The sequence below is a fragment of the Mus musculus genome, chromosome 12 (assembly GCF_000001635.26).
Source record: "Mus musculus strain C57BL/6J chromosome 12, GRCm38.p6 C57BL/6J".
In the NCBI taxonomy this organism is placed as follows: domain Eukaryota; kingdom Metazoa; phylum Chordata; class Mammalia; order Rodentia; family Muridae; genus Mus; species Mus musculus.
Genome location: NC_000078.6, coordinates 4,862,274 through 4,888,069, shown reverse-complemented (window position 1 = coordinate 4,888,069; position 25,796 = coordinate 4,862,274). Strand labels below are relative to the sequence as shown.

The 25,796-nt window shown below is 45.9% G+C and overlaps 2 protein-coding genes across 3 annotated transcripts in view; both read left to right on the top strand.

The window, feature by feature from the left end:
• The window catches only part of Ubxn2a (UBX domain protein 2A), a 30,740-nt gene extending 19,484 nt beyond the window's left edge, over positions 1–11,256 (top strand). Inside the window, exons 5-7 of the mRNA NM_145441.4 lie at positions 2,212–2,349; positions 4,089–4,247; positions 7,299–11,256. Of these exons, the coding sequence (NP_663416.1) occupies positions 2,212–2,349; positions 4,089–4,247; positions 7,299–7,488 (487 nt within the window). The 3' untranslated portion in view covers positions 7,489–11,256. The remainder of the gene's footprint in view (positions 1–2,211; positions 2,350–4,088; positions 4,248–7,298) is intronic.
• A 2,454-nt stretch (positions 11,257–13,710) lies between these two features.
• On the top strand, positions 13,711–25,632 carry Mfsd2b (major facilitator superfamily domain containing 2B). 2 transcript variants are annotated; one of them, NM_001033488.2, is made up of 14 exons: positions 13,711–13,799; positions 16,569–16,694; positions 17,447–17,571; positions 18,412–18,535; positions 18,860–18,938; positions 19,027–19,157; positions 20,368–20,458; positions 20,611–20,732; positions 21,197–21,280; positions 21,541–21,621; positions 21,802–21,911; positions 22,199–22,342; positions 22,757–22,933; positions 23,991–25,632. In NM_001033488.2, exons 1-14 carry the CDS (start codon positions 13,734–13,736, stop codon positions 24,013–24,015), a joined length of 1,485 nt encoding a protein of 494 aa, NP_001028660.2. In that variant the 5' UTR covers positions 13,711–13,733; the 3' UTR covers positions 24,016–25,632. The 2 variants fall into 2 exon arrangements, with proteins under 2 accessions (NP_001028660.2, XP_006515209.1); XM_006515146.2 differs by having other exon boundaries at positions 18,398–18,535; positions 23,991–25,132.
• Positions 25,633–25,796: the final 164 nt, after the last annotated feature.

Sequence of the window (25,796 nt, the reverse complement as noted above, 5' to 3'; positions counted from 1 at the left end):
ATGAGATAGTTTAACTCAAATAAAAAATTATACATTGAATTATTATACTTATGAAGAATATTTAGTCTGGATGTGGTAGCACACAACTTTAATCCAGCACTCCAGGGAAGTAGATCAATGAGTTCGAGGCCAGCCTGGTCTACAGAGTAAGTTCCAGGACAGCCAGGGCTACACAGAGAGACCTCATCTTAAAAACAAACAAGAAAGAGTATCTGAAATATTAGACAAAACCTAGCCCTTGTCATTCAAATCTTTTAGAAGGATGAACTATGTGCCAGGCAGTGGTGGTGCACTTCTTTAATTCCAGCCTTCAGGAGGCAGAGGATCCTCAGTGGATTTCTGAGTTGAGGCCAGCCTGGTCTACAGAGTGAGTCCTAGGACGGCCAGAGCTACACAGACGAACCCTGTCTTAAAAAACAGATTTTTTTTTTTTTTTTTAGAAAAGGATAAAATGTGAAAATATTTTTACGTTAATTCAATAGTAGTGTGTATTTTACCATTGTCATTCTCAAAGTAAATCTGTATTTTTATTTAAAAACGTAGATGAGCCAGGGAAGTGACCTGCCTATTAACTATACTCAAGAGGCCAAGGCAGGAGGATTATCATATCTTTGAAGCTAGATTATCATAAATTTTAGGCCAACCTCTGCTACCAAGTCAGAACCTGTCTCAAAAACAAAACCACCACTAACCAAGTATAGCGGCCTATGCCTGTAATTCTGCCTTCAGGAGGGAGAGCCATGAATCGGATTCAAGGCCAGCCTTAATATATGAGATCCTCATCTCAAAAAAGCAAATAGCAGTAACAAAAACAGAACTGAAACTTAATATTTCTACTCACTCAGAGTCCTTTGGCCACCTCTTTATTTTTTGGGGGGGAGGGGAACGGACAGATATAAGCTAATGGTCTTTGACAGCTCATCGGATCAAAGTCCTTTCCAATCAAGCTTGAAGATCTGAGTTTAGTCCCCAGAATTAATTCATAGTGAAAGGAGAAAATTGACTCCCAAAAGTTGTCCTCTGGCTTCTACATGCACACATGCCTATATTTTCATATACACATGATGATAATGAAGAAATTTCTTTTTAATTTATTTATTTTATGTAAGTACATGGTAGCTGTCTTCAGACACCCCAGAAGAGGGCATAAGATCTCATTACAGATGGTTGTGAGCCACCATGTGGTTGCTGGGATTTGAACTCAGGACCTCTGAAAAAGCAGTCAGTGCTCTTAACCGCTGAGCCATCTCTCCAGCCCTGATAATGAAGAAATTTTTAACTAGGGTGGAGATGACTCAGTTGTTCGGAGCACTTGCTTCGCACCATGAGGACCTAATGAACATTGTCTCATGCATCTGTAACCCCAGCACTGTTGCAGAGTAGAGGCAGGGGGATAACAGCCTGCCAGGCTAGTTAGAAGGAAGGAAGGAAGGAAGGAAGGAAGGAAGGAAGGAAGGAAGGAAGGAAGGAAGGGCGAGCTTTAGGTTCATGGAGAGACCGTGCCTCAAATGAATAAGACAGAAAGTAATAAAACACCTCATGCCCTCCTCTGGCTTTCATGCACACATTTAATTGTTTCATTGTAGAGGTGTTGTATAGCTCATTTATATTACTTGTTTAATGTATTTGAGGGTTTACATTCATACATACATACATACATTCATTCATACATACATACCACCCCTGTGTGTTCATATTAGAAGTCAGAAGATAAGTTACAGCAGTGGGTCTCTCCTTCCACCATGTGGGTTCCAGAGACAGAACTCAGATGATCAGACCTCCTAGTAGCACGTACCTTTACCACCCTTTTTTTTTTTTTTTTTTGGTTTTTCAAGACAGGGTTTCTCTGTACAGTCCTGGCTGTCCTGGAACTCACTTTGTAGACCAGGCTGGCCTCGAACTCAGAAATCTGCCTGCCTCTGCCTCCCAAATGCTGGGATCAAAGGTGTGCGCCACCACGCCCGGCACCCAATTATTTTTGCAAGGGTCTCTTGTAGTCCAGGCTGACCTCAATCTTGCCATAACTAAGGATAGTCTTAAACTTCTGATCCTCTTGCCTCTGTCCCAAGTGCACATGCTATGCAAGTGCTCCAGCTACGCCGCCCCTCAGTTCACATCTTCTCCTTCTACAATCACGGACTTAGTTTGGAATGTAGATGTATTTCATAGAACGGGAAAACAGGAGCTTTGTAATTTTCTTTTCTTTCAAAGGGAATTACCTTCAGAATTATGGGGAATTTTTGATAAAGAGGAGGTGGATGTTAAAGTTGAAGATAAGAAAAATGAAGTATGTATGTCTACAAAGCCTGTGTTCCAGCCCTTCTCAGGACAGGGCCACAGACTAGGAAGGTAAGCATGGTTATTGTCTGTGCTTTCCATGACAAACACTCTCTCATTATTCTGACCATATATAACTTGACATTTCTCCTGCTAGGAAGGATTTTTTTCCTAGTGCTGGCGGTTAAACCTAGGGCCCATACACATGTGAAGCAAAGAACTTATTACTGAAATACATCTTTGCTTTGTGGAAGTTATGTTGAAATTACGTCTGGATTTTCCTTCTAGCCCCAAACTCCCAGAAATAATACTCAGACTCAAAATATATTTACAGATACCTTGGCCATAAAGCTAGGCTCTTCTCTGACTAGCTCATAACTTAAGATAACCCATTTATTCTGATCTACATTCTGCCCTGTGGCTGGTTACCTTTGCTCAGGTACCAATTGTCTGTCTCGTCAATTCTTCTCAGACAAATCCCATCTGGCACTATGCCATAAGCTTTGCTGCCTCCAGGTGTTCCACTTCCTCTTTCCTGTGTAAGCCAGAAGCCATCAGATTTATTATTGACAGGTGCCACATCCATACAGACACAGATTCTTTCTACACCAATCCCCAAGTGAGGGGTTTTTTTTGTTTTTTTAAGGTTGATTTTGGGTTTGGTTTGGTTTGGTATGGTTTATTTGTTTTAGGCAGGGTCTTTATATATGACTTGCACTTTTGATCCTCCAGCCTCCGCCTCCTAAGTCCTTGGATTAAGATGTTTGCCATCAGTTTTATGGGGCTTAAAGATTGAAATAAAGATTTGTCTATGCTAAGCAAGCACTCTCCCAACTGAGCTACAGATCATGTGTGTCCCTTCTATTAATTTTTATTTTTTTATTATTGGGTATTTATTTCATTTACATTTCCAATGCTATCCCAAAAGTCTCCCACACCCACTCCTACCTCTTGGCCCTGGAGTTCCCCTGTACTGAGGCATATAAAGTTTGCAAGACCAATGGGCCTCACTTTCCACTGATGTCCGACCAGGCCATCTTGTGATACATATCTATTAATTTTTATAAGGATTCATGAGGCCTATTTTTCTTAGTTAATATAAGACAGAACAAATCTTGGGCATTTGGTAGGGGCATCAGATCAAAAGTTCCTACTAGGGACAAAATTAATTAAATCATTTTCTCCTCCTCAGTCCGTACAACTAAAGCACCTCTCTAACTTTCTAAGAGTAAAGCTCCACATTTTCCGGTGGAAAATCTGACTTATGATTTCCACTGCCCACACACTTGGTGCTATGATCACTGTCTGAATTTTAAATATTAAGCATAAGAATACACCTGGTCAAGCATTACTGTCGAAGATGTGTGACAGTGCCCATGACAGAACCTACAGAGATCGCATATTAGGCCGCTTTGTGCTTTATAAATTGTCATATTTCAGCCATCAGTAGTGGGAAGGTATATACATTTTAAGCTTTACATATAGAATGTTCTAGGTGTACCTTTCAAAATACTTTGTTTGCTCTCTTTCTTGACAACTCAAGGCTAACCTCTACAGAAAATATCTAATTTCTTCCTGTGTCCCAGCTAATGCTAATCTACTTGTCATTCTGTAGGCTTACAGACAGATTGGATGTGCATTGCTTCCTTTTATTCATAGAGAATTATGTGTTGTGACCATAACTAACATTTATTATTTACAACCGAGGGAGTAGTTGTGACTTATAAAACTGTTCCTAACATGAGCATGATGTACAGTTTTTACAATAATGAGAAAATATGTATCTGACTTTGTTGTTTGGATTTTCTTAGTGCTACACCAAGAATCGTTTCTAAAGCAAAGAGTGTTGAAGTTGACAATAAAAGTACTTTGTCTGCTGTTTCACTGAACAACTTGGAGCCCATTACCAGGATCCAGATCTGGTTAGCCAATGGGGAAAGAACTGTCCAAAGATTTAATGTTTCTCATAGGTCAGTCCTTTGTCTCTGTACTTGTCTAATTTGTTTTCCAATTTTAAATTTCACTTTTTCTTTTTAAGTTTAGACAAAGTTGATTTTTGAGAACCAAGGAAGACTTTGGGGTAGGGGGAGGTTTTTTGTTTTTTGTTTTGAGACAGGGTTACTCTGTGTATGTAGCCCTGGCTGTCCTGGAACTCACTTTGTAGACCAGGCTGGCCTCAAACTCAGAAATCCTCCTGCCTCTGCCTCCCAAGTGGGATTAAAGCCAAGGAAGACTTTGAATAAATAACTCTCTAAATGTAGTGTGTCAATGCAACATAACTTAGACTCAACTATTTTTAGTTTTTTCTTTTAGATGTTGATTCTATATTATAGCTTCTGTTTTGTAGCTATTTCTTCCTCTCTGTTTCTTTTTAAAGATTTGTTTATTTATTATATTACACACATTGTAGCTGTCTTCAGACACACCAGAAGAAGGTGTCAGATCTCATTACAGATGGTTGTGAGCCACCATGTGGTTGCTGGGATTTGAACTCAGGACCTCTGGAAGAGCAGTCAGTGCTCTTAGCTGCTGAGCCATCTCTCCAGCTTCCTCTCTGACTGTTTATTGCTGGGTACCTCACATGCATTAGCATATATGCCCTCCGGTGAGGTAAGCTGATCGTGCCACCAGATACAAGAACTTACCAGGTTGAACGAGCCTAGACCCCCGTGAAACTCAGAATTGGGTACAGTAGGCATGGGGCCAGCTCCCCACCAAAACCTGCTCTGGAACAGGTAAACACCACACCCCACTGAGAGGACCATAACAGTCAGTCACCAAGGGAAAACACCTAAAGTCCTTCCCCATAGAGCATCACTACCACCTCAAATCGCGCCAATGGGAAGCATCTACCCCAGGATGCCAATCTACTTATTAATGTTTATAAAGTCCTATCCACATGGAATAAAGTGCACAAGTCATATCACTGAGAATCAACTGAGAGTGGCTGTTTTACTGAGCTGTAACAAATAGGGAAGTTTTCCCTCCTAAAACATTCATCTCTAGAACATAGACCTGCCTGGCCGGCTAGGCTCACACCCTTCCATCCCTGCCACTGCTCACTGGCTGCCCAATGCAGCTGCCTGCCAGTGGCCGGCATTGGTGCTGCCACAGTAGCAGACAAGACCTGGGTCCCCTGCTACATGCTGTGTGTAGGCTTCCCGCTGAGAACTGTAAAACTTTGGCTGTTTCCGTCCAGACCAAAGATCCATGGAACTCTTGGTTCTGCAGAGGACTACACCATACCAGTGATCTACAGCTCCAGCCCAGGTCTTTTTGTCTACTAAGGTCTACCATATATAAATAGTTGTTTATCTATTTTTATCTATTTTATTTTTATTAGCAGTAGTCCACATTTAAGTTTTTATGTAGATGTGTTAGTCTTCTGTTGCATAACATAGTCACAAAATCCCAAAAACATGACTCTGAGTTGTACAAGGTTATAGAACAAGGTAGCTTGTGGTGGTGCAGGCCTCTAATGCCATGGCTTGAGAGGCAGAGACATGGCTTTCTATGAGGCAGGCCAGTTTGGTCAACATAGTGAGATCTAGGCCAGCCAAGGCTGAACAGTTGAGACCCTGTCTCAATAAAGACAAAAGTCTCAGTGTGTTCAAATCTTAGCATACTTGGTGTGTTTACGTTACTTCCTTGTGGAAGTACTTAACATGATTTGATAAATGCTTGCAAAATTACGTCTGAAAGGACTCCGTTTCAATAAACACAAAGCAGAAATTCCAAATGTTAAGAAAATATTCTTGATGGCTTGGGGTGTAGCTTGGTGGTAGAATTTACCTAACATGCACAAGGCCCTGGGGGTGTAGCTCAGTGGTAGAACACTTAACCTAACTTGCACAAGGTCCTGGGTTTGATCCTCATCGCTGCAAAAGGAAAGGAAAGGGGGAAAGAAGAAGAAAGGAAAATACTGTGGCATCATTTTATTTTAGAATATTTGTAGGGCCAGCAAGATGGCAGCACAGAGGTAAAAAGCACCTGCGGCACAAGCCTGGACGACTGAGCTGGATTCCTCAGTAAAGGTGGATGGAGAGGGCCACCCATCCACACACAGGCAGAATAATAGACTAGCAAGTATTTTAGCTAGTAATAAAATACTGATGTTCTATAAAATGGTATCTTAGTTTTGATCGATGGTATGTGCAATCTCCTTAAACATAAAAAGATGAACACATAATTTTGAACATTCAGACTTTTTTTTATAATGTTTTAAGTGCCCTGTGTGTGGACTTTTTTAAAAAAAAGATTTATTTATTTATTTTGTGCATATAAGTATACGTGGCTTATATATTATACTTGTATAGATGGCTGTGAGCCACTGTGTGGTTGCTGGGATTTGAACTCAAAACTCGGAAGAGCAAGCAGCGCTTTTAGTCGCTGAGCCATCTCTCTAGCCCCCACACTCAGTATTGCAGTGATTATGGGCTAAGTTGGTAGAGTGCACACATACACGTGCATCAAATTTAAAACCTAGAACTTGGACTCTGAGTAGTAGGAGTTCCTGGCCAGCATACATGATCCTCTGGGTTCCTTCACAAAGGATAGTGAACTTGGGATGCAGCTGTGGAGCACAGATGTTAAGTACCTGCCCTTCTCAGTGTGTGAAGCCCTGGGTTTGATCCCCAGCACCACATAAACTGGGTATGGTGTCACCTAGCTGTAAACTCAGCACTGGCCTGTAATGCCAGCACTCCTTCTAAAACAACAACAACAACAAATAACTATTTGTATCATAAAAACAACTTTCTCTAGTCTCTATTTTTTTTCTTTTTTCTTTTGGTTTTTCAAGACAGGGTTTCTCTGTGTAGCCCTGGCTGTCCTGGAACTCACTTTGTAGACCAGGCTGGCCTTGAACTCAGAAATCTGCCTGCCTCTGCCTCCTGAGTGCTGGGATTAAAGGTATGTGCCACTCTAGTCTCTATTTTAACAAATCAAAATAACTATTCAAGTTGATGCCACCTTAAATTAGTTTGGATTTTTATAAATTAATAGTTTGTGCTATTTTGCAGGGTGAGCCACATCAAAGACTTCATTGAAAAATACCAAGGATCTCAGAGAAGCCCTCCCTTTGCCCTGGCAACAGCTCTTCCTTTCCTCAGGTTTCTGGATGAAACGCTCACATTGGAAGAAGCAGATTTGAAGAATGCTGTAATCATTCAGAGACTCCAAAAAACTGCCGAGCCTTTTAGAAAACTTTGATAGTTTTTATTTTTGAGAGACTGAGAAAAATGATGGTTGCAAGTAGACATGCAGAGTGGGAGACAGAAGTCAATGTGACTAAACTTGCGGTTTGAGGGCTTCTCAATCCCTTATGAGGGGGTTCAGTCGTCACAAGCTAGGAGAGTGACATGGCTCTAAGCCAGGGTCAGTGCATTTTTCTCAACAGGCTATTCAGAAAAAAATACCTATTTTTCAAATATTAGTTAGCCAATATGACATTAAATAGCTGTGTCATTAATCTTAATGTGGTCTAAATTAGCAGAGTATTCAATTAGCTAAATCAGCATCAGCATTCAAATATTATCTCCAAACAGCAGATATTTATATAAATGTTAGCTATCTCAGTTTTTAAATAGCAATACATCAAAATATTATCCATGCCATATTAAAAGCATCAATGTAGTTATTGCCCGTGCTTCATCCTCGGAGCTTTTCAGTTTCTACTTGTGATGGCAAAAGATACTCAAATACTCATTTGGCAACAGTATCCAAGATGTAGACTCTTCTCGGAATAAAATTGTGTAGCTTAGTATAATATCAATACTAATCTATATACACAGTTTTCTATACCTTCTACATGTAATTTTATGGACTGGGAATGTAGTTCAGTGGTAGGGATTATTTGCCATACATACATGAGACTAGTTTAAATCCATCCCAGCACTACAAAAAAATCCTTTCAATTTGTAATGTAAAAGCACACACAAAAAAAATTCTTCAAAGCTGGGTGGTGGTAGTGGCAAAGCAGGCCTTTAGTTTAATCCTAGCACTTTGGAGGCAGAGGCAGGAGGATCTCTGAGTTCAAGGACAGCCTGTCCTACAGAGCTAACTAACTTCCAGGGTTACACAGAGAAACCCTGTCTAGAAAAAACTATAGAAAAGTTTTCAAATCTTTACTCATTTAAAAGGAACTTTGAAACTGCCCACAGGTGTATGCCCTAGCTCTAGCTCACACCAAGCTGAGAGGAGAGGAGCCCAGGAGTTTGGTCAGCATAAGAGACATAGCAAAACCCTGTCTCTTGATAGTAACAACCTTCCCACCCGGAGACATAGATGGCTCAGCTGTTAAGAACACTGGCTGCGCCAGGCGGTGGTGGCGCACGCCTTTAATCCCAGCACTCGGGAGGCAGAGGCAGGTGGATTTGTGAGGCCAGTCTACAAAGTGAGTTCCAGGACAGCCAGGGCTACACAGAGAAACCCTCTCTCGAAAAACAAACAAAAAGCAAAACAAACAAACAAACAAACAAAAAAACACTGGCTGCCCTGGCTGTAGATCCAGGTTCAATTTCCAGCATACACATGGCAGTGCACAGCCATATGAAACTTCTGCTACAAGATATCCAACTCCCTCTTCTGGCCTCTGTGGTCACTGCACTCAAGTTATACGTAGACATACACGCAGACAAAATATCATGCATATTAAACTAATAATTTTCAACGAGTGGAAAGATTTATAGAGAAAGGTGGTGTTGTATTTCCTTTTCTCCAAAAATGTAATGTCTAACAATGAAGATAAAGATTCTCACCTGGCTGGGTGTGGTTGTACATGCCTTTAATCCCAGCGCTCTGGAGGCAGAGGCAGGCGGATTTCTGAGTTCAAGGACAGCCTGGTCTACAGAGTGAGTTCCAGGACAGCCAGGGCTATACAGAGAAACCCTGTCTCGAAAAAAAAAAACAAAACAAAAAACCCACAAAAGATTCTTACCTGTTTCACATTCACTGTGATGCAGTGTCACCTAGCTTATAGTCTCTAGAAGACAACACTCCATTTGTGGGAATGAAAAAGAAACATTTAACTATATGATTAGAAAAGACAGTTTGACAAGGGGTCATTTGGGAGTCCTGGCCAAACATGGGAATTCACACTGATCACAAGCCCTTGAGAGGCTGAGGCAGGAGGATTACTGTGAAGTCAGGGCCAGCTTGGGCTACAGAATGAGAGTCTGTTTCCTGCCCCTGTCACAAGCATTGTGCGTCACTGTCTGAGATGGGTGACAGCTGCACTTGGAACCTTGAGTGACTCGTAGGTATTTGGTGTAAATGCAGGAATTCTACCCTCGCCCGAGTCGGCCCCATATGCTTCACCAAGGACAGAGAATGGCTCCACCCAAGTGGTTTCCGCGGTTGAGCTTTATCCCCTTGCCCAGTTTCCTCAGGCTCTGCCTTGCCTCCCATCCGCCCAGGAGGATGGAAAGTGTGAATGAGGCTTTAAGGAAGACTCAGGAAGAACAAGAGGGAGCCTGTGTGCGTGTATAACTAGATGTCCTTTCTTTCAGCCCTTCCTTGTGCAATCCTGTTTTAAAGATGCTTTCTTCCCAGGCTTCCATGCCAGACTTCTGTATTTTGGGTGGGCTTTGTGTAATAGAGAATGAAAGAGAGCATTTTATTTTGCCCTTTACCTATGAAATCAGCATGTATATAATAGAAAAATTAAATATTTGTCAATAACATTTACACAACACTATCAGAGTCCCTTTTAGCAATATAAACAATTCATTAACAAGAAAGGGGATAGTAAAATCAATGGTTTTATTTTTCAGATATAGGCAAAAACTTTTGATTGTTAATATGTTCAGGAATCTCTATGGAAATGTTTCATATAGGCCTATCCTGAAACCTTTCTATTTACATAGTTATAATTGACAAATGGTTCTCCATATTTTTATGAGGAACCTCTCACAAGAATGTTTCTTGTGTATCTACAAATAAGGCCTCCAGTCTCTAACCAGAAGGTAAAGTGGGGGTTCTTGTGTGTCCATGTAGAGTACTTGCCAGGGAAATGTTCCACTAGGAAGGTAAAGTGGGGGTTCTTGTGTGTCCGTGTAGAGTACTTGCCAGGGAAATGTTCCACTAGGAAGGTAAAGTGGGGGTTCTTGTGTGTCCGTGTAGAGTACTTGCCAGGGAAATGTTCCACTAGGAAGAACAATCATCAGCAATAAGTTGCATTTTTTAAAACTGTGAAAATGTTAATGTAAATAATGTTTGCAAAGATTTCCTTAAAGATAATCACCTGATAAATCTTTTTACTTGAAAATTCAAAAGTTATAAAGTTGCTAGCATATAGACTCCTTATTACAGGTTGATTTTGAAAGGATAAATTGCCAAGGGAAGCAAAATTTAAAGTAAGTGAACATCTCAGGAGTAGAATACAGGTTGACCCAAGTCATTGCTCCAGAATTGTCATAGTCCGTTGTCTTGTTTTGCAGATGAGATAGACATTGAAATACATATCTGATTGCACACATCATAATTTACGAGTTAGATTACTATCACTATCACAGCTAAAATAGCCGTACTTCATCACGACTCATTCAGCAAACCTCATGATGTTTCCATTCATTGACAATGTAGTAGTATGTATTTATTTTAGTGCCTTAATATATTTTTGATGTATTTGGCTAATGGTAAAATGAACTGTCTCTTGAAGATAAAATGCTGCTCACTGAAAGGATCTGTTTAGTGATTCACACTTGTTATACGATGGCTACTGGGAATGCTTTCGTCGTGTTTTATTTGGCCGAGTCCTACAGTTTGAGAATCAGTGATTGTCTGGTCTAGTGATTATTAGATGTCTTTTCATTAGCCAATGTTGTTTTCATTTCATACTCAGAAATGTGAAGAAGTGATACTTTAGTGGCTGTCCAATGGTTGTTATTTATTCTTTGCCCTAGCATGGAGGCTTGTTTACAGTGTTCACTCCCTTGTACATTTCTGCCACTTCAGTAAAAAGATGCTCATCACACTGGATCCTCAGTAAGACGTGGCTTACTTAGTTTTAAATTGTTTTGGCACAGACAATCCATACTCATTATAGAAAATTATATCATACAGATATCCTAAAGATAACCTCAGTATGAATTGACTTGGGATCTAGATAGCTCTACTGCCAGGCACCAAAAAAAAAAAAAAAAAAGTAGAATCAGTGTTTTTTTTTAATGTACTCAGCTATATTATCCCACCATGATAGAGTTTGAAAATTTGCATCTCCTTGAAAAGAAACTCCATCTGGCTGGGCAGTAGCAGTGTATGTATGCCTTTAATCCCGGAGCTTGGAGGTAATGGTTCTCTGTAGTTGAAGGGCAGCCTGGTCTACAGACGGAGCTCCAGGACAGCCAGGGCTACGCTGAGAAGCCCTGCCTCTAAGAAAGGCAGCACTGCTACACCCAATACGATCGATCATGTCCTTATTATGTGCTTATGGTTCATCTATATGTCTTTAAAATGAGATTTTTTTTTGGTTATTTGTATATCCCAATACAAGTGCTTTATAATTTGTTCTACACTTGGGAGGACATGTTTACCTTATATACATATGTTGTAATTATTTGCAGCACAGAGTTTTTCATTTCACTGCAGTGCAGTTGTGCTGTGTCCTAAGGAACAGTTGTCTAACTAATATGTGCATTAACCTCTTGTTGCCAGACTTATGGTCACAGCCTGTTTCCCAGCAAACCGGGTTTGAGTCATCCACCCTCCACGCACCAATTCAAAGAGTCAAATGAATAGTGAAAGGCAAGAAGGGAGATGTATTCAGTGTGGGCACTGTTGGGGTTCAGGAATCTCCACGTACACCATACAAAGTGATCTCAGTTAAGCAAGATTAGTTTACTGAACGCACACCTTAATGCTGGACGTCCAGGACCGCCGACAGGACTGCGGGAGCCTAATTGCGGTACTAATCTCTCAGAGTAGACTTTTTACAGGAAAAACCAGGTTCAAAGGTTTAAAGAGCAGGGAGGGGAGCAGTTGGCTCACTAAGCAAAGTGTTATCAGCTAACCTTTAGGCTGATTGGTCCTGGGTTAGGTAAAGGGGTTAGTGGATGGGTGCAGGAGAATTGCAGAGCTTTGGGATAGCAGCACAAGAATTATAACTTTTGGTTTATTAGTAGCAGCAACAAAAACCACATACGTACATGCAGTGCTCACATATGTATGTATGAGCTCATAGGGAGGTGCAGGAAGGGCTGCCTCATGGTCAGCTCTGACTCTAGCTATTTCAGATATAACAGTTAATATTGAACTTTGATGGCCATGTAATGCTTTGTGGAATTTCTTTTTCTTTTCTCTCTTTCCTTTTTATTTTTTAATCTCTTAAGATCAGCAAACCTCATATAGAACATTCAAAATATACAGAACAAAACACAAAACAGGGTATGTGGTTAGCATGGCCTTGAGCCAAGTCACTTCTCTGTGTTGGTGATTGACAGGTATGAAACAAAATGGCTAAAGCTATTTTGGGGGTGGGGTGGGGTGAGCAGACCATACCAAGCACACCGAGGAGAGGAATCCAAAGATCCAGTGGCCTCCGAAGTCCATCTCCAAGAGAATGTAACGCCGCAGCACATCAAAGTTGACACATTGGAAATCTTTCTCTTAAGTTGGCTGGCCCTAGCCGGGCGTGGTGACGCACGCCTTTAATCCTAGCACTTAGGAGGCAGGGGCAGGGGGATTTCTGAGTTCGAGGCCAGCCTGGTCTACAAAGTGAGTTCCAGGACAGCCAAGGCTACACAGAGAAACCCTGTCTTGGAAAAAAAAAAAAAAAAAGTTGGCTGCCCAGCCCCTTTACTCCTAGGAGGAATTTTTTGGGTTTTGGGTTTTTTTCCCCCCTTGGGGGTAGGGGTCGACTAATTTCTGGGACCCATTGTTTCAGTAGTCTGATAATACAAGGAAGGATAGTCACACTATTTTCTTGTTAGGTGTTTATACAGTGTGGTCTTTTGCCTTTTGAAAGTATGTCCTGGGTGAGCTATCACACCCACCACACTTCATTCACCCTCCAGGACTTGGTGGCACAGCTGTAGTTGCAAGTCCCCTATAGGAAAAGCCTGGGAAATGTGTAGTTCGGGCTGAGTCCACTCAGCCACAGTTTTAATCTGGACAAGTGAAGTGCTTTATTTAAATAGGTTTATTTGCTGGCTTTCACCCAAGGCGGGGTTAGCTGAGGGTTTCTGTCTACAACATGTCTGCCAAGAAACAAACAAGATCGTCCCTGAGGACTTGACCGCTTTTTCCCAGGTGTATGGAGATTGGAGTTCCTCCTTGGAGAGGAGGACCCGAAGCTTCGAGGTCCTGGGTATCCCCACACTGCTGCCTCAGGTGGCACGCGGCTACTAGAGCTCCCGGAGGGCGGGCTGCCTGCACAATGGGACCACGCCCACTTGGCCAGATCCACCCTCCCGATAGTGACTGCGCTGCGGCAGCAGTCGGAGCTTAACAGCCACGGGATGTCGGTGCCCCATGGACCCACCCCCGCTCCTGTCGCAGAGCCTCACACCCAGGAGCCAGGCTCGGTGAGCGTCAGGGTGGGAAGAGGGAAGCCGGGCTACTCAGCGCTCCCAAGAGCAGGGAAGAACCTACCACAGCACTTTGTCCAGTTGTTGGGTAGTGTGTGGTTTGGCGCCACTGGGACACCCCAGAGAAAATAGGAAGGCATCCCAAGTCCTAGTGTGAAGTAACACAGCTTTATTCAAGTAGGCAGGCTGGAAGGACCAGATCTCCAGTGTCCTGACTGCAGATCCTCCTGGAGGCTTCTTAGCCCAGCGAAGGGAGCTGCCTCCTTTCCCCAAACTCCTGGTAGCTCCGGTTGACTTAGCCTCCCTCCGAAATTGTGGTGCTCGCCAGGTACCAAGTTCTCCTTAGAGGATTCTCCGGATGCCCAGGCAGGGGCTTGAGAGATTTGGGTAGAGGGGAGATGGGAACCCAAGGTCCTTAGACCCTCTGCGTTCTCTTCGTGGCAAAAAGTGGCCCTCAGTTGGGAGACCCCGTGCCTAGGTGTGCCTGTAGTCTCAGTACCTGACTGGGGAGGCTAAGGCAGGAAGATTTCTTGATGTTCTGGGAAATATAATTAGAGCTATCGCCTTAACAGTTAGGAAAAGTGGATGAGTAAGAGACATGGCCCGGTGGCTGCAGATCTCAGATGGTAAGATGGTACTGGGGGTGGGGTGGGACCTCACCTCTCCCAGAATTTAGAGAACTGAGGTGATATGTGATATTAATGGAAAAAGGAAAAGAAACCTAAGACTGCCATGAAGCAGCAGTGTTTGACTACGTTAATAATGCTATGAGGTGCATGTCTTCATTTTGCTTATCAAGCAACAAGTTCCGCAGGTCACACAGCCAGTTTGTTCGCTCCATGTAGTGTAGTGTAGATTCCATGGACTCTATGGGGCTGATGGGGTAAGGAGACCCAGCATCACTCAGTGTGTGAGTCTGTCTCATGTCAGTTTCAGCTGGAGTTTGTTGTAACGGCCTTTCTATTATCTCAAACCTCCACAGGCCCATTTAGGGTAAACAAGAGACTCATTAAAGGATGGGAATCCGCTCACACTGGATTCTGCCTGTAAAGTTTTTCTGGCAGTTGCAATGATGTCCACACAGATGTCAGAAGAAGAATACATCCAGCCTTGAGTGTGGTTTTTCTCCTAGGGTAGGAAATGTGTGAAGTTTGTGATATGCCTTATCTAGGAAGACCTTTCCCTTCCTCACAGCCTGCCTGTGGTGGTGTCTACAAGATACTGAAATGGACGAAGTCCACACTCCCTCCCACCCCACTCTGCCCCCAAAGGATGAAAAAAATAAAATGATTCCTAGCCTTAGTTGAAGATTACTTTACAGCATCCTCATAGCCATTCACTGCTTAGAAACATTGAGCACCTACTGTCCGCTTGGGAACTAGAGGCTCCACAGTGAGTGAAAGGGCTTACTTACATAGCGCTGGGGAGGGGTGGGAAGTAATCGAGAGTATACCAGCCAGCTGGGCAACCTGGGGTGTCAGGAATGCCTCTAAACTCATACCCGAATGGTGAGCAGTCAGCTCTTAAAAGACACAGACATACTTTCCAGAGAAAAAAAAGCAATGGTCTCAAGGGGTTTGAACAATAAGAAACTCCCACCAACAACAAAAAAAAAAAAAGCTATTGAAAGGAGAGGCAGAATAGACGTGGAGTGGGCTCCTGCAGGCTGTCTTGAGGACTTGGGCATTCGCTAGACAAGAAAGGCAAGTTGTGGGTTTTAAGCAGAGAACAGCCATGGTCTGCTTTATAGTCAAAGAACACTGCCCACTGCAGGAGAGTGGGATGGCTGCAAAGGAGCCACTTAGGGGCTCACCTGATAGCTGTGGCAGGGGGACTGCAAAAGAGGAACCAAGGTGACCAAGGTTTGTGGCCTGAGCTACAGCAAACAGTGCTATTTAATGCAATGTGGCAAATGGGGTTCAGAGCTGGTTTTCATACCGGGATAGTAGCAAGCCGTGTAGACTATGTGGGGCTGTTTGTTGACTCCACTGGATGGCTGAGGGACTGTGAAATTCCACATTCCAGACATTCACACTAGTTGGTGATACTGCTGTTTTGATAATCAGCCTTTCCAGAAGAAAGGGGGAGAGCTCTCATTTGTAAGGTTTGCTGGTGTCTGCAACATACACACCCCCATCATAGCTGATGCCAGGGGCTCAACAGGTAGCTTGCAAAAGTCATAAACACCGGACAACTGAGTGGGTAGAGGTACCTGTCACCATGTCTGATGACCTGAGTTTGATACCTAGAGTCCCCATGGAGGAAGGAGAGATCATAATGTGACCTCCACATGTGTGCTGTGGTTCATACACAAAATAAATGTAATATAAAAACCCAAACATCAAACGACCGATTCTCAGAGCCACTTTCATTCGGTCATCACAACATCCTTATGAAGCTGGCAGGTAACTGCAGGTGACAGAAGAGGAAAACAAATCCTACAAGTATAAGTGGGTTTATTCAAAATTACACTGGGACCTACAGTTCACTCTGATCACTGACTCAGTACAGAAAGTGACTGTAGCAGGAAGCATGGGGCCTGGGGGTAAGGAAGAACTTCCCCCTGGAATGACTTAGAGGTCAGGGTTTATAATTCTGTTTTTTTAATTCTCACTTCCCCATAGGATGACTTGGGGGCAAAATGAGGCTAAGATTGCTGCGTCCTTAAGCTATCAGGGAATCACAGGATTTTTATGGAAGTCATGGGGATGTGGAGAGCTGTTTTGGGCTTGTACGGATAGCGGTTAGTTCCTGTGTCTCCCCTAGGACAAGAGAGATGGTCGCCTCTCAGTCTGTACAAAGGTGTGCTATGGCATTGGTGGGGTCCCCAACCAGGTGGCCTCCAGCGCCTCAGCCTTCTACCTGCAACTCTTCCTACTGGATGTGGCCCAGGTGAGTGTGGGTGGTGGCCCATGGCCTCTGACTTTCTGCCTCCTTTCCCCCCCATTTGTCCCCATGCTGCCACTTCAGTTTTGGTGGTCAGCCCTTTGACCCAAGATTAGTAACAACATAAAATGCTGTGGAGGGAAGTCTCTTCAAAGATACCCCGTTACATCCTGCTTGTACGAGGAAAATGAGAAAGGAGTCGAGTATAGTGACATACACGAGTAATCCTTGCATTCCTGTGGAATGAAGTGGGCACAGTGGCATAAGCCTGTAATCCCAATAGTAAAGACATGGTTATAAATTCAAAGTAGTCATCCTTGTCTACATAGTGAGCTTGAAACAGGAAACCCTATCTCAGCGTTCTCAACCTCTGTAATGCTATGACCTTTGAATACAGTTCCTCATGCTGTGGTGACCCCCAACCTACAATTACTTCATTGCTGTTCCATAACTAATTTTGCTACTATTGTGAATTGCAATGTATTTTGATATGCAGGCTATGTGGGGGTCATGACCCACAGGTTGAGAAACATTGTTCTATCGCAAACCAACAGGTACTGGCATAGCTTGCCTGTGCACAGGTGTCAGCATTAGCCCTCTCCTCAGTGGTTCTGATGTCCCTCAGAGGAGGAGCCCTTTCCACCACGGCTCTAGCCTCAGATGAGTTCCCAGATCTTCGCCCTGGCAGGCAAGCAGGCCTGGCTGTGTTGTCAGACTTTGTGGACCCTTGGTTATATCCATCCTCTTGATGGCTTCAGATCCCCGCTGCCCAGGTGTCACTTGCCTTGTTTGGAGGGAAGGTGTCTGGGGCAGTTGCAGACCCTGTGGCTGGCTTCTTCATCAACAAGAGCAGAAGGACGGGGTCTGGACGGCTAATGCCTTGGTGAGTGGTCCCTTGGTGCTGACACTCCTCCTGCCCGCTGGCTCTGGGTCACTGTCTGTTTCCTAGTTGTTCCCCGTGGATGGTTGGAAGACAAGCCTGTGCAGTGTAGATGAGCCAGGTCAGAGCATAAGTCTTTCAGTAGCTCAAAGACAAGCTTAGACATTGTCTGTCTGTCCCTTATCCCAGGTCTGTCTGTGGCTCAGCATGGTGAGACTGGGCTGGTAGGCCCTAGAGCGGTGGTTCTCAACCTTCCTTTTTTTGTTTTTTTCTCTTGGTTTTTTGAGACAGGGTTTCTCTGTGTAGCCTTGGCTGTCCTGGAACTCACTTTGTAGACCAGGCTGGCCTCGAACTCAGAAATCCACCTGCCTCTGCCTCCTGAGGGATGGGATTAAAGGTGTGTGCCACCACTGCCTGGCCTAATTTGGCCCTTGAATACAGTTCATGTTGTGGTGACCCCAACCATAAAATCATTTTGTTTTCTTCGTAACTGTAACTTTGTTACTGTTATGAATCCTAGTGTAAATACCCTAAGCAGGATATCAGGTGTGTGAAGGGTTATGACCATAAGCTGAGAACTGCTGTCCTAGAGGAAGTCAAGCTCAGGGTCTCATATATGCTAGCCAAAAGCTCTAACTAAGGAATTCCCCAGTTCTCTACCAAGGGCCCTGGCCAGAGGCCCAGCAGTGAACCCCTCCATCATCCGTTACTTCTCTCCTGTCTCCATGGCTTCCTAAGAGTCTCAGCTCCACAGCCTGTAAAGGGGCAGAAAGGGTGAGGTTGTCCCTCCTGGGTCCTTGATCCCCACGCTGTAAACACAGTATTTCAGCTGTGCTTCTACAGGGCGCTGGGCTGCATGCCCTTAATCGCACTGGCCTACTTCTTCCTGTGGTTCCTGCCCCCATTCACCAGCCTTCGTGGGCTCTGGTATACCAGCTTCTACTGCCTGTTCCAGGCCCTGGCTACGGTAAGTATGTGACCTGTCCTAGACTGGTTCTGGCACGCCTCGCTGCCAGCTTTGATTATCATTTAGAGTAAGGGTGTCGTGGGGCTGGACTCTGCTCTGACCTGCCCAGTACTTGGAAGCCTGTCGTTACGTCTGCTTATCCTGCTCAGGGCCCTTGCTTCTGAGCCGTTAGCCCTGAGTTTCAGATGATTTGGCCTTTTAGGAACTTGGATGGGACAGGCTAGCTGCTGGCTTTTGCATAGCCAGGTGGGAGGGGAGGAGAGCAGTCCTTGAGTGACAGTTTAGGTGGGAGAAGCTGTCCTAACCTCCGAGGGGCCATCCCAGTTCTTCCAGGTGCCCTACACTGCGCTCACTATGATCCTCACCCCCAGCCCCAGGGAGCGAGACTCTGCCACCGCATACCGTGAGTGTGGTTCTGTGTTCAGGCTGGGAGAGGCTGTCCTTCAGGCCTAGCAGCTTGCCACGTCACTTTGTACATGCTTTGTGTGCAGGGATGACCATGGAGATGGCAGGGACACTGATGGGAGCCACTGTCCACGGGCTCATTGTGTCCAGTGCCCACGGGTCCCAGAGGTGTGAGGACACTGTGCACCCCAGGAGTCCTGCTGTTTCCCCAGATGTAGTAAGTGTCTGAGGTATCCAGGACCCCTCTCCCCTCTGAGGTCAGCTGCTTCCTACAGGCATGCTCTTCTGTCTTTTCTTCCTTTTGAGAGGGGATGCTGACTGTACACTCACCCTTTTCCTATTTCTCTAGCTGAACTGAGAAGCCCCAAGACCGAGCAGGCTTATCTGGAAGGAAGGGGAAAGGAGGGGAGGGAGGAAGGAAGGGAGAGAGAGCTACTAATTGGCTCATTTGTGGAGCACCTGACCAGTGCACATGAGGTACTAAATAGGTTCGGTCACTAGGCATGGCCACAACCAACCAAATAATAACGGCAAAACCACATCCAGGCATGATGGTGCACACCCGTGATCCTGGCACCTGGGAGACTGAGGCAGAAGGAACATGTGTCCAAGGATATCTTTGGTCAGTTAGTTAGTTCAAGGACAGCCTGAGCCATATGAAACCTGTCTCAAAAAACCCCGAAACATTCAGTGTGTGTGATTTTGTGATAACCAAAAGACCACCAATAGACAAGAACAACAACAGAAAACGCAGGGGCCAGGCCACAGCTCAGTTGGGAGACTTGTCTAGCCAACTGAGTTATCCAGAAAGTAACAAGGAAGCCCTTCAGCGCCTCATAAGCCAGGGGTGATGGCTCACAGCTGGAAACCCAGCACCCAAGAGAGGCCAGGGCAGCTGCTTGGAGCTGAGCTGGGAAAGCCACTCTGCACCTCCACTCCCTCCTCCCAGAAGCCCCCTCATGCTCCTCGGCTGTCACCTCCATGCCTCTCTTTATGTGCATTTTTATTTTCTTTGTATTTCATGCATCACACCATTGTTAACTGCCTGTGGATCTGCCCATCCCTCCCTCCCCACTGCCCAGCCCTTATTGTGGATGAGGGGCGACTTCTTGGCTGTAACCTCAGGGTCTAGCATACAGAAGTTAGCAGCTATGCCTATTTGCTGAGTGAGATGGGGCAGTAAGCACGCTGACCCCTGGTCGCACGCTGACCCCTGGGTGCGTGGATGTTTCCTTCTATATGGGAGCAGAGTCAGCAGTAAAGCAAGTCTGTACTGAGCCCTTAGACCTACCAGAGTAAGCCAAAGGAGACAAAGCCAGCACCTGTGCACTTTTGGAATGCGCTTTCTGCTGGCACTGAGAGGTAGCCATGCTTCTCTCCCTGGGCTGGCAACAACATCCCCAGTGCAGTTCTGTCCTGTCCTGCAGGCTCGCCTCTATTGTATTGCAGCTGCCGTGGTTGCCTTGACTTATCCTGTGTGTGGAAGTCTGCTGTGCCTAGGAGTGAAGGAGCAGCCAGGTATGGGGGTGCAGTGAGGGCTTAAGAGGCAGGAGCTGGGAGCAGGACTCCTCCTGGGGTGAGTGTGTGTGTGTGTGTGTGTGTGTGTGTGTGTGTGTGTGTGTGTGTATTTTGGACTTTGCCAATCCGGGTCCCGCCTTCCTGTTTTGCAGATACTTCTGCCCCAGCCTCAGGCCAAGGCCTGAACTTCTTCACTGGCCTGGCCATCACTTCCCAGCACCCACCCTACCTGAGCCTGGTGGTCTCTTTCTTGTTCATTTCAGCTGCCGTCCAGGTACTGCCGGCCAAGTGACCTTTGACTTGCACTGTCTGTGCTTATTGTAAACAAGTATACGGTCTTGTGTGACCCAGGCTAGCCCTGAACTTGCTGATTCTGGTCATCAGGTCCTGACTCTCCTGCCTCCATGACAATGGTGGGATTACAAGCGTACATCATAGTGCCTTCTTTTGTAGGCTGAGACAGGCTAGTGCTGGGTGAAGCTCGTGTGACTGAGGCTTCTGGGAAGTTAGCGGTGTCTGGGATGGCATCCTCTTAGTACCTGAAATCTAATAAAAGTCCACTTGATCTTAGCTATGTGAATGGAGACAGTGCACTAGAAATGGCCCATATCTACTTTGGGGGGAATCCTTTGAGTTCAAGGACTCAAAGGAGAGGATCTACTGGAGACTGTCTCTTACACATGACTTCCGAATTTCTGCCATTCACTGTATATGACAGTTTCCTGTGCATCTCCTCAGGTGGAACAAAGTTACCTAGTCCTGTTCTGTACACACGCCTCTAAGCTCCAAGATCATGTTCAGAACTTGGTGCTCATCATTCTGGTAAGGGGACCAAGGAGGTGGAGGAGGCTGGAGCCCTGGGGAGCCTGAGCTGAGAACCTCAAGGGCTAAAGTTTTAATAGTCACATTTTGTTTTAATCTCATTCCAGCCGAGGGAGGAGTTGGGGGCTAGGCTCAAAGTTAGTAGCTACTGGTTCAAAGCAGACAGTTTGAGGTTAGGTGTCCTACGTAAAAGCCAGGGCTTTGAGATCTGGGAGGTGTGGCCTTCAGGACCCTGGTGGAATGATGCTGTCTGCTCACAGGTCTCAGCTGTGCTGAGCACCCCACTGTGGGAGTGGGTTCTCCAGCGATTTGGGAAGAAGACATCTGCATTCGGCATCTGTGTGAGTGAAGCAAAAAGCAAGGCCTGAGGGTGGCTGAGGAGGTAACCGTGGAGTCTGAGCCTAACAGGGCTCCCTTGTATCTGCTGGGCCGAGCATGGGACCAGGTACAGGGCTGAGCTTCCTAAGGGGAAAGCAAGCCCGGAAGCAGTGAGGGGTCAGCTCACAGGTCTGTCTCCCCAGGTGATGGTGCCCTTTTCTATCTTGTTGGCTGCTGTGCCCTCAGCACCGGTGGCCTATGTTGTGGCCTTTGTCTCTGGCGTGAGCATTGCTGTGTCCCTGCTGCTACCCTGGTAGGCTGGATGATGGGACGGGGGGTTGGGGAGCCTCGTATCCCTCCATAAGGGAGTCTCTCTCCTGCTGTCCTGTTCCATGTGCAGGGCCACCAGTTACTTCCTTTTGGGCTTTTCTAAGAAGGAGCCAACATCAAAACTGAAGGGAACACAGACATACTGCTGGCTGGTTGTGGGCCTGTTCTGGGCAGAGAGGACTCCAACTTAATCTCTGCCCTCCTGAGGACTTGCAGGCTGGCTGCTGCTTTTCAAAGGGAAGAGGGCTGATCCCATGCCCCTGCCCCTAGGTCCATGCTGCCAGATGTGGTGGATGACTTTCAGCTGCAGCATCGGTGTGGCCCAGGCGTGGAGACCATCTTCTACTCATCCTACGTCTTCTTCACCAAGCTGTCAGGCGCGGGTGCCTTGGGCATCTCTACCCTCAGTTTGGAGTCAGTCCGAGGGCGGGGGTGTAGCAAAAGCACAAAAGACCAGGGGGGTGGGAAGAGAAGGTCAGAGCCTCCGCCCTAGAGCCACCCATGAGCCTGGAGTGGATGCTCGGCTCCATGGAGTGTGAGGGACTCCATCATCAGGACTAAGGGGCTCCATGGAGTGTGGGGGACTCCATCATCAGGACTAAGGGGCTCCATGGAGTGTGGGGGACTCCATCGTCAGGACTAAGGGGCTCCATGGAGTGTGGGGGACTCCATCGTCAGGACTAACGGGCTCCCAACTCCTCCCTGGTAACCTGGCTGGAAGTGAGTTTTCAGGAGAGGGTGGGGTGACATGTCTGTGGCTTCTGCACCCAAAGGGTAATGCTCAGCAAAGCTGACGAGATGAGAGAGCTGCTGCTGGTGTTTCTCCAGGTTTGCAGGGTATGAGGCAGGGGCCTGCCAGCAAGCAGAAGAAGTGGTGGTCACTCTCAAGGTCCTCATCGGTGCTGTGCCCACCTGTATGATCCTTATTGGCCTGTGCATCCTCCTGGTTGGCCCCACTCCCAAGATGCCACGTCAGGACACTTCCTCCCAGCTAAGCCTTCGGAGGTGAGCAGTGTTTGCACATGGGTACACATGGGCAGTGTTACCAACCTATCACACACACACACACACACACACACACACACACACACACACACACACACACACACTGCTCAACAGCTAACAGCAGCCTGCAGGTCCTGCCGCACTGGCCGGCTAAGTCTCCTGATTTCAGACCACTCTTTGTTCTTAGATTTCTTTCTATTTTAATTGAGCTACCTCATGAATGGGAGACGTGAGGGACCTCCCTTGTACCCCATCTATGTATGAAACCTAGACCACCTCACACCTGGTGTGTTGTCACCCTCTACCCTGCACTTCTGTCAAGTTCCACATCCCGGGACATCAGTTTTTGCACGGCTGTACTTGCTGACCCACGGGCACATCAGCCAGGTGCGGGAAGCCGGATCCTCAGCTCATCCTCTCCCTAGGCTTCTCTTTCTTGTCTCCATCTCAGAGATGGAATCACTGTCTGCACCATTGCCCAGGCCTGGGAGCCTCCTTCCCTTCTTCTCATGACTGCTGAGTGGCTGTCTGCGCTGTTCTTCCTCTACCACTCATCCCGCTACATGGGGGAGGGGTGTGTGTGCTCATGGCTTTCCCAGGATGGCACAGGAAGCTTGCAGCTGGGGATATATTACATGAATCCCGGTATCCCAGGAGCTCAGCACAGAACCTGAGGCTAAATATGTACTCAGGAAGGGTATGCTGTCTCATCAGCTCCCATCTGGTCCCGGAGATGTTCCTACTTACAGATACACATGTGGGTGTCCATGTCTGCACAGGCCACACAAGGCAGCATTATCAGCAGCCCCTCACTTCATGGCTGATGATGTCATTCTCCAGCAAAAGGGTTCAGAGGTGACACTTTCACTCTAGCAATGCCCAGAGGAGGGGACTTGCCTGATGGGACTTGGAAAGGACTGGGCTGTGCCTTTAACAGAGCTGTGAGTGGAGAGTGTTGGCAGGACGGGGAGCAGTGGCTGAAACTTGTATGGCACTCTATGACAGGGCGGAGACCCTCATCTCACCGCTCTCTTCCTCCTTGGCTTTCTCCCCTCAGGAGGACTAGCTACAGCCTTGCCTGAACTTTAAGGAGACCTCTGTGAGCTGGAAAGGAGAAACCTGCATTTTCTGGAACTCTCTAGCCCACAGCTCCTTGCCTGTTGGACCTGGATCCTTTCAGGCTTGTACCCCAGACTGCTCCACCTTCAAGAAACCTGATTCTAAAAGCATCCTCCTGGAAGGTTTCCAGCATCAGGAAGCCCTGCCTACCCTGGCCCTGTACATTCCTTTTGCTAAATGGCAGAGTTCCAACACAGGAATTCAGACACAGGCCTGGCTTGCATTCACACTCCAGTGGCCACCCGGACACAGTGCAAATGGTCAGGCTGAGGAAACAGGACATGTTGGAAGCTAAGCAGGTATTTATCCAGCATTTTGCTCTGTTCACACCAGTTGAGGTTACTTCTATCCATAGACAGAGGATGACATGGAACCATCAGAGGCCAGCTACTTTTACAAACAAATTGTGAAATATTCTGAAATTCTATGGTATATATAAAACCATATACTAGGAATTACAGTTTTCTAGGGTCTCTGTCTTTGGGGAAGAAAGATTCACTGGGGTTTATATTTTTTTAAAAAAACAAGTTTAGCTGGGTATGGTGACGCACACATGCAGTCCCAGCATTGGGGAACAGAAGCAGGAAAATCATGAGTTAGAGGCCAGCCTCCACTACATATCAAGTTTGAGGCCAGCCTGAAGAACCTGAGACCCTGTCTTCAAAGCAAATAAAAACTAAAGCTTATTTCCTACCACGTGGGTAAAATGTGACCATGGGTGCCCTACCATCCCATGCTAGAGTCCCTGGATGGGAAGCCATTAAGCATAGTTCTGGCCCCAGCCACCGATCAGGCACCGTATTGTGTGGATGAAGTAGGAAAGATCAGGGCCACCCCCAGCCCAAAAGCAAACAGCTTGTCCCTTATTGCTCTCCTCACCTCTTGCCACTCCTATCGCCTCCTTCCCTGCCACCCTGGAAGCCCATTAAACTTGGTTTCAGCCTCCAAAATAAAGACAGCTCTGCTCCACAGGACAGACTCCAGCACACACAAGAGAGAAGGAAGTTTGTACCCTGTTTCCACTTTTGCCACAAGTAACTGCTTGATTTACTTGTTTTTTCTAAAGATTTATTTCCTTTATGTGTATATGTTTGTGCCTGAGTGTACATGCATGTAGATGCCGGCAGAGACCAGCAGAGGGCATCAGAGCCCCTGGAGCTATAGTTGTGAGGGGTTGTAGGCTGCCCAGTACCGGTGCTGGTTACCAAACCCAGGCCCTCTGCAAGAGCAGCAAATGCTGCGAACAGTGTTACTTTGTTGTAGTTTGAGACAAGGTCTCATGTAGCCGAGGTTGGCTTTAAACTGATCCTGCTGCCTTTAGCACTCAAGTACCAGGATTACAAGCATGGATCACATCTGGTAATCTTGCTTTAAAAAAATCTAAGTTTAGTTGTCTAGACAAGAGGTATGTTGCGGGCTGGAGAGATGGCTCAGTGAGTAAGAGCACTTCCGAAGGTCCTGAGTTCAAATCCCAGCAACCACATGGTGGCTCACACCACCCGTAATGAGATCTGATGCCCTCTTCTGGTGTGCCTGAAGACAGCTAGAGTGTACTTATGTATATTAATAAATAAATCTTTAAAAAAAAAAAGAGGTATGTTGCTTAAGCTGGCTCAACTCCTGGGCTCAAGCAAGCCTTCTCTGTCAGCTGACTGAATAGATGGTTGTTTCTGGTTTTAACAAATATCTTGTGTACACCTCAGGATGAATATGTCAGTCAAGTTAATAATGGCTGACAAGGCAC